The sequence below is a fragment of the Gambusia affinis genome, linkage group LG01, assembly GCF_019740435.1.
Source record: "Gambusia affinis linkage group LG01, SWU_Gaff_1.0, whole genome shotgun sequence".
Classification (NCBI taxonomy): domain Eukaryota; kingdom Metazoa; phylum Chordata; class Actinopteri; order Cyprinodontiformes; family Poeciliidae; genus Gambusia; species Gambusia affinis.
Window position 1 is genome coordinate 8,105,580 of NC_057868.1, and position 11,580 is coordinate 8,117,159.

Sequence of the window (11,580 nt, forward strand, 5' to 3'; positions counted from 1 at the left end):
TAATGTGAAATAATCTTTAATAGATACTTACAAACAAATTTACACAAAGTAATACAAATCAAGTGGAAGCAAGCAAGGAAAAGCAGGGTGTACCACTTATACACAATTAAAAACATACAAGTTTATGATATGGCATTTGACAAACTGTTGGCAATCTGACCTACTTCCATTACATTTGTGCAGCACTCTGTAGATTGTCGCTTTCTGTTAATATGGTGCTTTAAAACCAAAGTTTATCAAGTCAGGCACCTACAAAGCCAGCTTCCAAAAACCTCTGACCCCAAGCTTTACACTTCGTAGACAAACAAGACATAATGGTTCATGGTTTTCCGCCAGTGGGGCCCAAGAGTCAGCAAACATTTACATGTTCTTTTTTCCTCCTTTCTTTGTTTTAATATGTGCAAATCAGTGCTCAAACATGGAGATTATGAGTTTAAAAAAATGCTATTGGGCCTCAACAGCACATGGTCAAGAACTACTGCACTAATAAAAACAAGGAGTGACAAAAATGATAAAAATAGTTTGTTGAGAAGAGTTTCCTGCAGGTGCATGCTACAAAGAATCACAGTGACATTATCTTTCTGTAGAAGACTGCTGATGATATTCCTGCATTGCAGCAGCTGAGCAGATACATCCATGTTACAGAGAGACCGTTTAAGAGCAGCACAGGCAGTGAGTGCCCTGTGCTGCTCTTAAACAGACTCAGAGCACCAGTAACTCTATAAAATGGTCATCAACTCTTTCCTGTGTCATGTGAACAGCAAATATATTTAAAAACCAGCTCTAAAACCCAGAATTTTATAATGCTTAATTTGAGACTATTGCGAGTGTACTGCCATCTTGTGGTCAGATAACAGCAGTGCACTACTGTGTTTACTGTGTTTTTGGCTCGGTGTCGCCTCAGCACAATTTCATTCAGATTTCCAAGGCTACAAAGACAGGAATGCATAACTCAAGCTTGGAGGTCACAGCAGATGCCACATTACCCTACAAGCTAAAAGTGGTTCACCAGCACGGTGACTGTCAGGGCATCAGTTGGATCAGTGTGTGCATAGTACTCAGTGATTCCTGATTTTACAAAGTTAAAGATTACAATTGAAAAGAGTCATAAAAACAGGATAAGAAACTCAAGAGGAGTTTTGCAACTGACAGAGAAGCATACTTGCTGATTCACGCAGGTGCCTATATCAGTCCTGGAGGCTTCAGTAATGCTGCCAAACGGGTTGAACCCAAGGACGATCCCAGAGAAAGAAACAAGGGAGTGCAGAATGTGTTTTGTCAGTCAACTTCGTCATTGGTAGAGCAGGTAGTTCTTGAGAGAGGCTGGCAGGGGAAGTCTGTGAATTTCACTCAGCCGGTCTCTTCCTAACGCCACCCTCACCGAACGCCTACATAGGTCCATCAGCGAAAGAGGCTCAGCTAGGGGAAGACAAAAGAGGCAGAAGGGTGAGGAACACACCTGCTTGCAAATAAAATCAAGACTATTTGAAGTACAATTATCTTATAAATTGATGGGAGTAAGAAATGTACAAAAACCTAAAGAGGAAATCTAAGCTTAAAGGACAGCCAGTGGTTAGAAATGAGAATCTCTTTTGTTCATTAGTAATCTAAACAGTTTTTTTTTAAAGGGGAAAATCTCTAATTTATACAGTCAGATAAACATCAAGGAGGCAAAACACACAATGGATTGGAAGGATGCAGTGTGTACCCACTGCAGGAGTTGGGCCCACACAGGCAAATTGTGCCCCACGTTTGGCACCAGTTGCCAAATCTATCCAGGAAGTAGGTAGATTTTCCAGCTGCAACCTTTCTGTAGGACACATCAGTCAAGCTGTCAGATAAAAGACTTGGTAACTATTGTTCTGATGAGGTGGAGGAAGAAGAAACTAACTACAGCGAAGAGGGTGTGGGTTTTTATCAGAGTTCAAGCAGGCCTGTGTTGGAGCCACACTTGTATAACGTCGGCTAAATGTCTACCTCTGAATAGGGACCATTGCCAAGTCTGAAAATGGCTTCCATCTTAAGACATGGGATCAGTTCTGCTCTTCAGCTTAAAGAGAGACTGTCACTTCAAACTGTAGATTGCTTTTGTGAATAAGAAATTATCTGTGGTGCTTTTCTTGCACAGGCACAAAACTAGGTCAAGGGATCTGAGTCAAACATAAAAATCTAATGAGCACAAAGCACTTGGGACAGATGGGTAATACACGGTCTGATGTGCACCAATGTTTTCAGACCAGACAGCTGGGCAAATAGGATTAATCCAGTTGTAGTGTGTTTGCGTTAATCTCTGTGATACTGAGCAGCACCACGGATAATGCGCTGTCGTAGACTTTTGTTCCCGCTGTTGGCTGTCAGTTCTGAAGGTGGGATTTTAAGAGGTTATGATAGCGGCTAACTACAGCCAGCTAACCAGATCCAGTCTCCGTGATCCCCGGGTTGGTTTACGAGGTGGTGATAGTTCTACGATGGAGCTGAATCAGTAGTTAGACCAGGAACCTCTTGATGTTTCACTAACATCTATTCAGGAGGCTTTCCAACCAACTACTGGAGCCAAAGTACAGTTTGTGACAAAGTAGGGCAGTTCCCTTGAAGACCAATCTTCACAGTGAAAAGTCCTTCTTCATAAGGACACACAAATCCCTGACATGATGAAACAGCAAGTCCCTGAAAGCATCACATAAATAATTCACCTGATCAAACTGCAAAACACATTGCAGATAATTTTGAGCTATAACCAGTGCATAGGAAGGGTTTCAAATAAAAGTCCTGCTGTGCTTTAAAGGAAGCCTGTTTTGATGGGAGGACAAGGCATGGACTGTTTGACCTAGGTTTACAGCAGCAACAAATCCTCTGGTTATAAAATCTCCATATACAGCCACACAGTCTCTCATGGCAACATAATACGTTTAAAAATTTATAATTCATACTTACGATCAAGTCCATTTATGTACCGGATTCGTATTTCACAGTGTCCCCACACGGCGCTCACTATTGGGTACAACTTCTTGCCTTTGAGTCCTCTAAAAGCCACTCCGAGATAATGTCCATCCACTATGTAACCCAGAGTGCCCTCGTCCATGTCCAAGACCACCAGGAGCGAGTCTGGTATTATGAAGGTGTCGTCTGGCTCAAGGAAGGCCGGGTAGGTTTTTCCTGGAAGGTTCTTGCCATCGTGGTAGAGTTTACTTCTGCACAGGTCCCAGCCCCAGGATTCAGAGTTGCTCCCCACCAAAGCCGTGTAGCCCACAGAATGCAGAGGGGCGTCGCTCGTCCCGACGCCAACCACTGCGTGCGTGCCCCTCTGACGCATGGCCCAGTTGATCTCCCATACATGAAGTCCCCTCGTGTAGCCAACACGCCCCCGGATGGCATCTGTGCTCTGTGCCACAGGGTGCCTATGGAATACCAGCTTGTTGTCGTCCTTCACAAAAACATTGAGGGAGCGGTCGTCGTTGTTCCACGAATGCTGGATCTGAGTGTCCAGATTGGCGGGCGGCATGTCCAGCAGAAGGTCTAGACGAGATGGCTTAGTGTGACTCAGGGCCTGTAACTCCAATGTTAGGGGACTGAACGCCGGATCCCGCATGTCAATAGTTTTAATGCCACCTGGGACTTTCTGCCCCATGCTCCAGGTGGGTATAGCAGCTCCTCGATCCCCACCTCTTCCTCCTCCCCCCGCCTCAAAGACTAATGGGGGGGAGTGTTCAGCCACAGAGCCTCTCCTCCGCCGTGCTCCTGCAACCTGGGATGCGTCTGATGTGGACCGCCAAGATGACGCGTTAAAGACCAGTCTGGACAGTTGAGAGATGAAAGCACAGAAAACAAGTCAGGAAGTTTGTTTTTCTTGTGTGTAGACTTTAAATGTGAACATCATGAGTAGAGAGGTGAACCGATCAAAATTTTTGGGTCCAATTTCCAAACTGGCGTGTCTGCTTTTAAAAACTACGAACATTTAAATATTTTTCTTACTGTGAGTAGTCGTTTGGACAAGGGGTTTATCAAGTCAGCTTATCTAAAAGGTATAAAACTTACTAGCTAGACTACTGTAAGGATATTTTCTTAGAAAGCTGGGATTATATCGATCAGTGAATTTCATTTCTGGTGCTGGTCATTTCAGCTGAGGCCTTTTCTTTTAAAGATATTTCATACAATGCACAAAATCCCTGTATGTGGAATATCCAGTCACATTTATGATGCAGTGGGTATGTAAATTAATAAAGGTGTGCAAGCAAGCAAGCCATGTATTATTTTACTGCAGTGCCATTTAATGAGTTAAAGTTTCTGTCTGCTGCTTTATGAAGCGCCACATTATCTATGCTTAGTTGTCTCAGTCAAATTATATCTGCTAAAGTAAGCTTTAAGAGTTTGGAGATGAAACAACTCAGAAAATGTGAACAGAGGTGAAACTCAGGCAAGTTGGTGCCAGTCCTACGCTGTAGTGCTAGTGACTGAATGTTTCATGATTAGCAGACATGTAGCTCATTCAGGTGATGGACCACTCCGTGACATGGGTTTGCGCTTATTTCCATATAAAGCAGGCAACTGATTCTGACATGCCTCTGTAATGTAAAGGTGACAACAGCTTCTGTGCGTCCTCCAACTTTACATTTAAACACTTCATGAATACTCAAAATAGTTAACTGTGTCTTCTTCTGTCTTTAGCTACTTCTACACTGCAGAGTGTTGCCATCAAAACCCAGTATACAGGGTGTTTACTGGAGTTTAAGGGCAGATCAAACTAAAAACACCTGACTCCAGTCCCCTGCAGATTTCTTTTTGCGTCTGTCATGTAATCCCAAAAACAAAGAATTAGGTCTAATGTTTACATCTACCAAGAAACGATATGTTTCAACTGAATCTAGTTAAAAGCGGGAGAAAAACCGAGAAGCTGCAGGGCTACAAGTAGCCTCAAAAGGGTTTTTGTTCTCATGTGATTCTTGGAGAGAGGGAAAAACATGTTATGACAACAGTGTCCCAAGAAATCCTGAGACACAACCAGGAAACCTGCGTTTGCTGTCGTACAGCCTTTAGCAAGCTGTAGTAATGCATTTATGAATAACTTTCTTGGTTTTGCTTAATATCTTGGGTTGTTTGACATTTGTTTTTTTTCCCCATTTATCAGCTCACCACAATATGAAGCCAAGCCAGAGGAACAAGATCAACAAGTTTCTGTTATTCAGCAGTCTAATGTCTGTTAGACAGAGATTAGCTATGATAGACTGACTTATTACCCAAATAGAGGAAGCCGTTTAAACTTTAAACATTAATTGAGTTTTCCAGCTCATGTGAACAGTCTTTAGAAAAAAAAAAAGAGACTGAAGCCATGTATTGTACACAAGCCTCAACACGCCAACTTCTTTGTGTTTTTTTTAAAGAATTTGAGTTGGCAAGGCAATTTGAATCATATATCACAACAGACAGAGTTGAAGCATTATTCTTTGATTCCAAGAGACTAGACCAGATCTTGCGACAAAAACAAATAAAAATAGAAAATATAAGATGATTCTTATTAAAATTTAGTATTTTAAAAAGGCAAACGACACTACATATATACATTTTAATTGCTGGAACTTGATTCACAGCCAGATTTATGAGTTCTACTGCTAAACTCTACAGCTTTCATAGAACTTTAGAAAGAAGAAATTAAGTTTATTTTTTTGTGAATTTACAACAAAACATGTCTATGAGGAATAATATTGTCTATGGAGGCTTGCGATTTTTAAATTGTTCTATGTAAATAAAGATAAAATTGGGTGGCACAGATATGGGTGAAAAACCATCTAAACCTAATTTGATTAGTTGTCTCAGAACACAACTTCTCTTGGTAAATAAGAAAAGGCAACATAATGAAGTTAGTTTTACTAACTAATCAAAGAGCCCCGACACAACACTTAACATAATCCAAGGACTTTGAGGATATGAATGCAACAACAACAGAAAAGCATGTAATATATGCCAAACTGAAAAAGATTAATAGTAGAAATGTTGGGGTACATTTCCTCATAAGGCAACAATATTCTGCTAAAATTAAAGTGAAACATTCTCCAATAATAACAAGTGGCTTCATAAATGTACCAAGATAAAGTACAAATACATTCTCTCTGGCAAATGTAAAGCTTTTCATTTTCCCACCAAATATCAAGAGCAGCTCATATGCGACAGGACACCGTTTCATGACTGAGGCGTTAACACGCATATCATGCATTCATTTTACGAAAAGATTATAGACAACGCAACATACAGACGCCTTTGGATCATAATTTCATTTTACAGTACTAACTGTATTTTTGCAACAAATTACCCATATAAGAATATTCAAAGGAGATTTTTACACAGGTGCAGGTCAATCTGTGCCTGACTGCACAGCAGTGCCACAGTATAGAGTGTTTTGTAATGTGGAAAATTATGCTGCTGGGAAGGCCACTCTAATTAAATTGTAGACAAGAGTTCATTGAGCACCGCGTTGGCTCTTCTTCTAATGCAAGTAAACAACCATTTAAATGGGTCATGTCTCCTCACTGATTGGAAAACAGGAGGGAAGAAAAAGCAGGCAACGGGTGGCCTGCATTTCAATGTAAACCATCTTCTTTTCATTGGTTGTCTAGCATTCACAAAGAATGAAGCATGGTCATTTTCACAACCTATGGGCAAGGAGATTACAATTATTCCTCTCACCGCACGTCTCCACTTCTTATGTCGTAAATTATTACAAATATAAACACTGCAAGTAGTAAAAGTTGGCTTGTGGCTCGCTTTGTTTTGCAGGCTAAAAGCCTGGCCTGACTGGGGCTCTTGGGCCCCTGGTTTGGGTTAGAGTTGATTACAATGCAAGAGGAAGGGCTCATTGAATTTGCTGAGCCAAGGAAACACTTGTTTTGCATGCAAGGCTCAATTTAAACTGTGCCCAGTTTAAATTAGGCAGATTGTTGATTGGCACTTTTGGCCAAAAGTTTACCAAAGTCATTATCCTTTTATCAGTGTGAAGAACAAAACTCTTGCACGCCATTTAGCTTTCAGGACACACAATGTTTTATCTTGATAAGGCTAAATAATAAAAAAAGCAATATTTTTACTCAAAAGTACTTTTAAATTGTACCATACCCCTGTCCCAATTCGTTTTGGAAAGATAGCTTAATTTCCCAGATCACCCTATTCTGGCCCATGCTAACTTCCTTTGTGTTCCCTATTGTTCAAGTTTAGGGATGTTTATACCAAGCCCTTAGAACAGCTTACATCAAAGACTGCACTGATTATTCTGATAAGACAATGCAGGTTCAACAGAATGAGGTAACTTTTTTTTCCTGTTACTTTTAGACGCGCTTAATCTTAACAAGAAAGCTACATGTTACTTGTATGTTAAGAGTTACCCTTTATCATTTGACCCACAAAAACTATTAATGTCTACCTGAACATTGTGTGTTTAATAAGATAACATTCTGAAAGCTGTTCATGAGGTTACCGGTTAGCTTCTTTTACCTTCCTTAACTTCAACTCTGTAAATAACGATACTTCCCGTTTTAAAACAGGAAAAGACACTCACCTCTTCACACAAAAAAGCTAGTTACTCTTTGTCAGCACTACCAGCTGAAAAAGACTAAAGCAAGTCCTTGAAATGTTAAATATAATTTTAAATGTTCCGGTTTGTTTTGTTGAAGCGTATTCGTTCAAATATGAGAGTGAATGACCATCCGTGGGCCTACTAACCGCTGAGCTTGCCATGTTAGCCGTTGTTAACGCAGGCTAATCGCCACACAAGCACTCGTTGTTCGACGGGATTCCAGGCAAGTAAACCAGAACATTGGAAACCATTAGTTTAAAGCCTTGCTACTTTTTAACAGTTTGCCTTATATCGAGTCGCGTTCTGTATTGAATAAATTGAAAAGACAGCGACACAAACCTGCTATGATTAGCATAAATAGCAACATAACACGGCTAATGGTACCAAGAGGCTACAAAAACAAAACACGGATATTTAACGGAGCTACACTAAACGTTGGGGAACCGGGAGTCCTTAACGGCCAGCCGTTGTTTCCCCGACACCAAATATGTATTTAGGATGTGAACAGAGGAACACCGAAAGCAAAACAGACGCTTAAATGAACAGAGAAAACCGACCTTGTTTAAGTTGCGAGGCGGCGATAAGTAGCAGGAAACCGGGGTCGGGTTTCTTCGTCTACTTCATAGCAGTTTTTCTTGCTGTTTCACCTTTTACCATTTGAGTCCCCGACATGAATTAAGTGAAATGGTGATGACTGCTCTGACATCGCTCGAATCACGTGGTAAAATGCTCCCAGCTGCACCAGCAGATTAGGACCTCCCCGTGACGATCTGCAGTAAAACGAGAGGTTCAAACCCGTGGAGCTCGAGGTCAGGCGGAAGCAACTAATCTCCGCCATATTGTGAGTGGCATTTCCTTTTCATTAAAGGTGCAGTATCACGAGTATTCCAGTTACATAATGCCATTTTATAGCACAATCAAGCAACAATCAAGTTACCTTCAGTTATAAAAATGCCGCATATATCAAATATGACTTAAAATCATGACTATGATTTGACTTTGTAATTTTACGCCTTGAAATTGGGCCTATCATTTACATGAGAGGGCCATTTTCTTGAAGAGCTTCAATCACAACATCACTCCTATTAACTCTTTAGCAAAATTTTTTACCAGCATTGCGTTGAGAAGTAGCTCGTATAATGAGCTCAGCAGATTCCACCAGCTGGCTAGTCTTAAGGAGCTGAGGCAGAAGATGGAATGATGCAGCTCCAATTAGGAGCTTCATCCTTGAAAATGGCGCTTTGTTCCACCAAGCAGTTTGCACCGCTGAATGGCTGCTAAGGGAGATTAAATGATTTCTCAAACAACACTCCAGCAACACTCCAGGTATATTTTTGAGGAAATAACATTATAACATGACATAAAGCTCAAAAACGTCAATTTTGCATAATACTGCTGGAAACTACATAAAGGGACCGCTTTATGTAGTTTCCAGCCTCATTTAGTTCTTATAAAAATGGTATACATATTACAAACTTCACATCATAATTTGACACCGTGAAATTGGACCTCTGTCTGTTTAAGAAGCTCCTACTTTTTCAAAACCCCACAATCATCAAGGCATCACAGCAGTGCTCCTGGTTATGCCGTTTACGATCATTCTTAGGAGCTGTGGACTGAGAAGTTGTTTGTCTGATAAGCTCAGTAGACACAGTTCCACCAGGTGTTTGCTAATTACTGCTGCCACTAGTCTGGTGGAGTTGAGTGTGGGAGGGGAAGGGAGTAGGGACAAACAGAAGTAGTTCTTTGTGTAGTTCTTGCCTTTTATTTCTTTCCTTCACAGAAATCCAAAGTCATACTTTTTTCTCCAAAAAAGAATGCAGACCTTCCCCCATCAAGAAACTAAAGAGCACGGCAACTCAAAATACTGCCACAATATTCCACACCGCATCTTCCCAAATTTTATATTCAGGAATCGACTTGCCATCCTCTGGGCCCTGAGGCCCCCCTCTCTCCCCACAGCTCTACGGGAGGCGCTGAAACCTGCAGTCATCTCCATGCCTCCCGTTGACTTCCTCAGTTCCTTCCTCCCAGAGCACAGTCAGATGGATTTCAGCAATGGCCTCATTTTCAATAAGATCAGCACTCTTAAAACTGAGTGTGCTGAGATTTTTGATAAAAACTTAACTGAAGTCCAGTTTTCATTTTAGATGAAAATATCCATCCATGCCGTGTCAATGATGCCTCACCTCTCATCTTCCTATAAATAGCTGTTTGCCCCATTGAGAAAGCAAGGAATACTAAAAGATGCAATACAACTGGTTACCTAACATTTTGTTTTATACATGAAAGGAAATTGTTCTTGTTTTTTCAGCAAAATGTTAATAACTCAATATCCCGCCTCTTGTGAAACCCAATTCAGTGAACAGAATGATCCACTTTTCACATAACCTTCATGATCTGGACAGCCAGTCCAGTCATTTCCAATCTTTCAAGGATGATTATAATCATCAACTATAGCAGTGGCTCAGGTAAATGATTCAGGCAAATTTGTAAATGACTGCTCAAAGAGTCGAAGCAAATGCAGCAGAATTCAGGTGAGTTTTGTGAAAACTGAGTACTCTGTTGCCATCTAGCGGCTGCTCTGAAGCATACGCCTCCTTCTGTCTAAAGGCCATCAGAGTCTGAATACTTTCAGGATATTTATTCCTCCCAACATAGAGTTGGCACACACACTCATCCTGATCAAAAACTGAAAACCTCACGGATGAGTTTCTCCAATCACTGACTAATTGCTCGTTCCTCATGCTTCATTTTTCACGTGTCGTGTGAATTCTCCATGACGTGGACCGGAATAGGACAGACCTTTGAACATGACCTTATTTGTCCAACGTGTGAGGCTTCTGAAGGTAACTTGGCTCATTTTACATCCTCCACGAGGAACATAGCTCGACGACTTGAATTACCTTCCACTCAGCTCATCTCCCGGTAAAAATCCCATTTTCCCATGCGGAGATGGTGCAATGTGCTGAGCTCGGTGATATCTCAGGGCCGCTCCGTGGTGGAGGAGGGGCAAGCAGACATGCTTACTGGCTCCCTTTTAGAAACCATCACTTCAGCAGGATCGATAGTACATCCCACTCCACGGCTGGCAGAGTATGCTGCCTCCAGAGAGGATGGAGGTGGTGGTGGTGGGGGGGCAACTGGAGGTATGCATTGACAGCTGCAACGGAGGCAAGTTCGAGCAGCGGCACGCAGTCAAGGTGAATGATCGCATGCTGCGTCAGACACTGCCACTCGCTTGCTCCCAACTGCAGTTTCTGAAGAAGGCCGGTGGATGGATGCAGTTGCAGCCAACGTGGCGATGGAGCTGGTGAACTAGTTCAGCTGCGAAGCACTTCATGGTCTGACTTTCAGCTTCACAGCTGATGCAAAAGTCGCCAACCGATGTTTCTTTTTGTGAATGTCTTCAAGTGCCTTTCCTTGGTTTTCTGCAACCCTTTGACTCTGTTGGAGAACGTAAATAGATTGATGCTTCTAGGTGAGAAGACATCTTGTGTTTCAAACAAGATGTCAAAGTATTGCTTGCAACACAAGACCTCCAGAGTTCAGGTCAAAGGAGAAATACTTACACAGCGATAACAATAATTGTTGTCTTTTCTTAGCACAGCGGGCAGGAATTAGAAAATCTTTCATTTCTATTTTGTCTAGAAGGATCTTCATGTGTTGTACTTAGAAAATAGAACATTTAGTATGGTTATTTTATATTGCATCTTATTTTTATTGTTCTGGTCAGCAACATGTAGAGAAAAAAAGGTGAACAATTACGATTGTTTGAGGAACTTGCCACTTACTGTAATTTCAGATTTAGAACAGCTGCTACAATACTGAACATGTAAAACTTAATACATTTTAATAAACCGGTAATACAAATAATAATCTAAACGTATGATGCATGGCAAAAATTGCAGTGATGACTGTTAATGTAAAAAATTGCCACAAGACAACAAAATATTTCAGACTGCTCGCAATTTCACACACGTTGGCCACTGACCTCAGTTCCATGTGAAGACAGTAAG

General features: G+C 41.3%; 1 protein-coding gene across 3 annotated transcripts; it reads right to left on the reverse strand.

Moving 5' to 3' along the window:
• On the reverse strand, positions 1-8,368 carry spsb1 (splA/ryanodine receptor domain and SOCS box containing 1). 3 transcript variants are annotated; one of them, XM_044122295.1, is made up of 4 exons: positions 8,119-8,368; positions 2,935-3,794; positions 1,713-1,810; positions 1-1,419 (listed from the first exon to the last, which is right to left on the reverse strand). In XM_044122295.1, the coding sequence occupies exons 2-4, from the start codon at positions 3,626-3,628 to the stop codon at positions 1,402-1,404; spliced, it is 810 nt and encodes a 269-aa protein (XP_043978230.1). In that variant the 5' UTR covers positions 3,629-3,794; positions 8,119-8,368; the 3' UTR covers positions 1-1,401. The 3 variants fall into 3 exon arrangements, with proteins under 3 accessions (XP_043978230.1, XP_043978217.1, XP_043978224.1); XM_044122282.1 differs by lacking the exon at positions 1,713-1,810; XM_044122289.1 differs by lacking the exons at positions 1,713-1,810; positions 8,119-8,368 and adding an exon at positions 7,708-7,962.
• Positions 8,369-11,580: the final 3,212 nt, after the last annotated feature.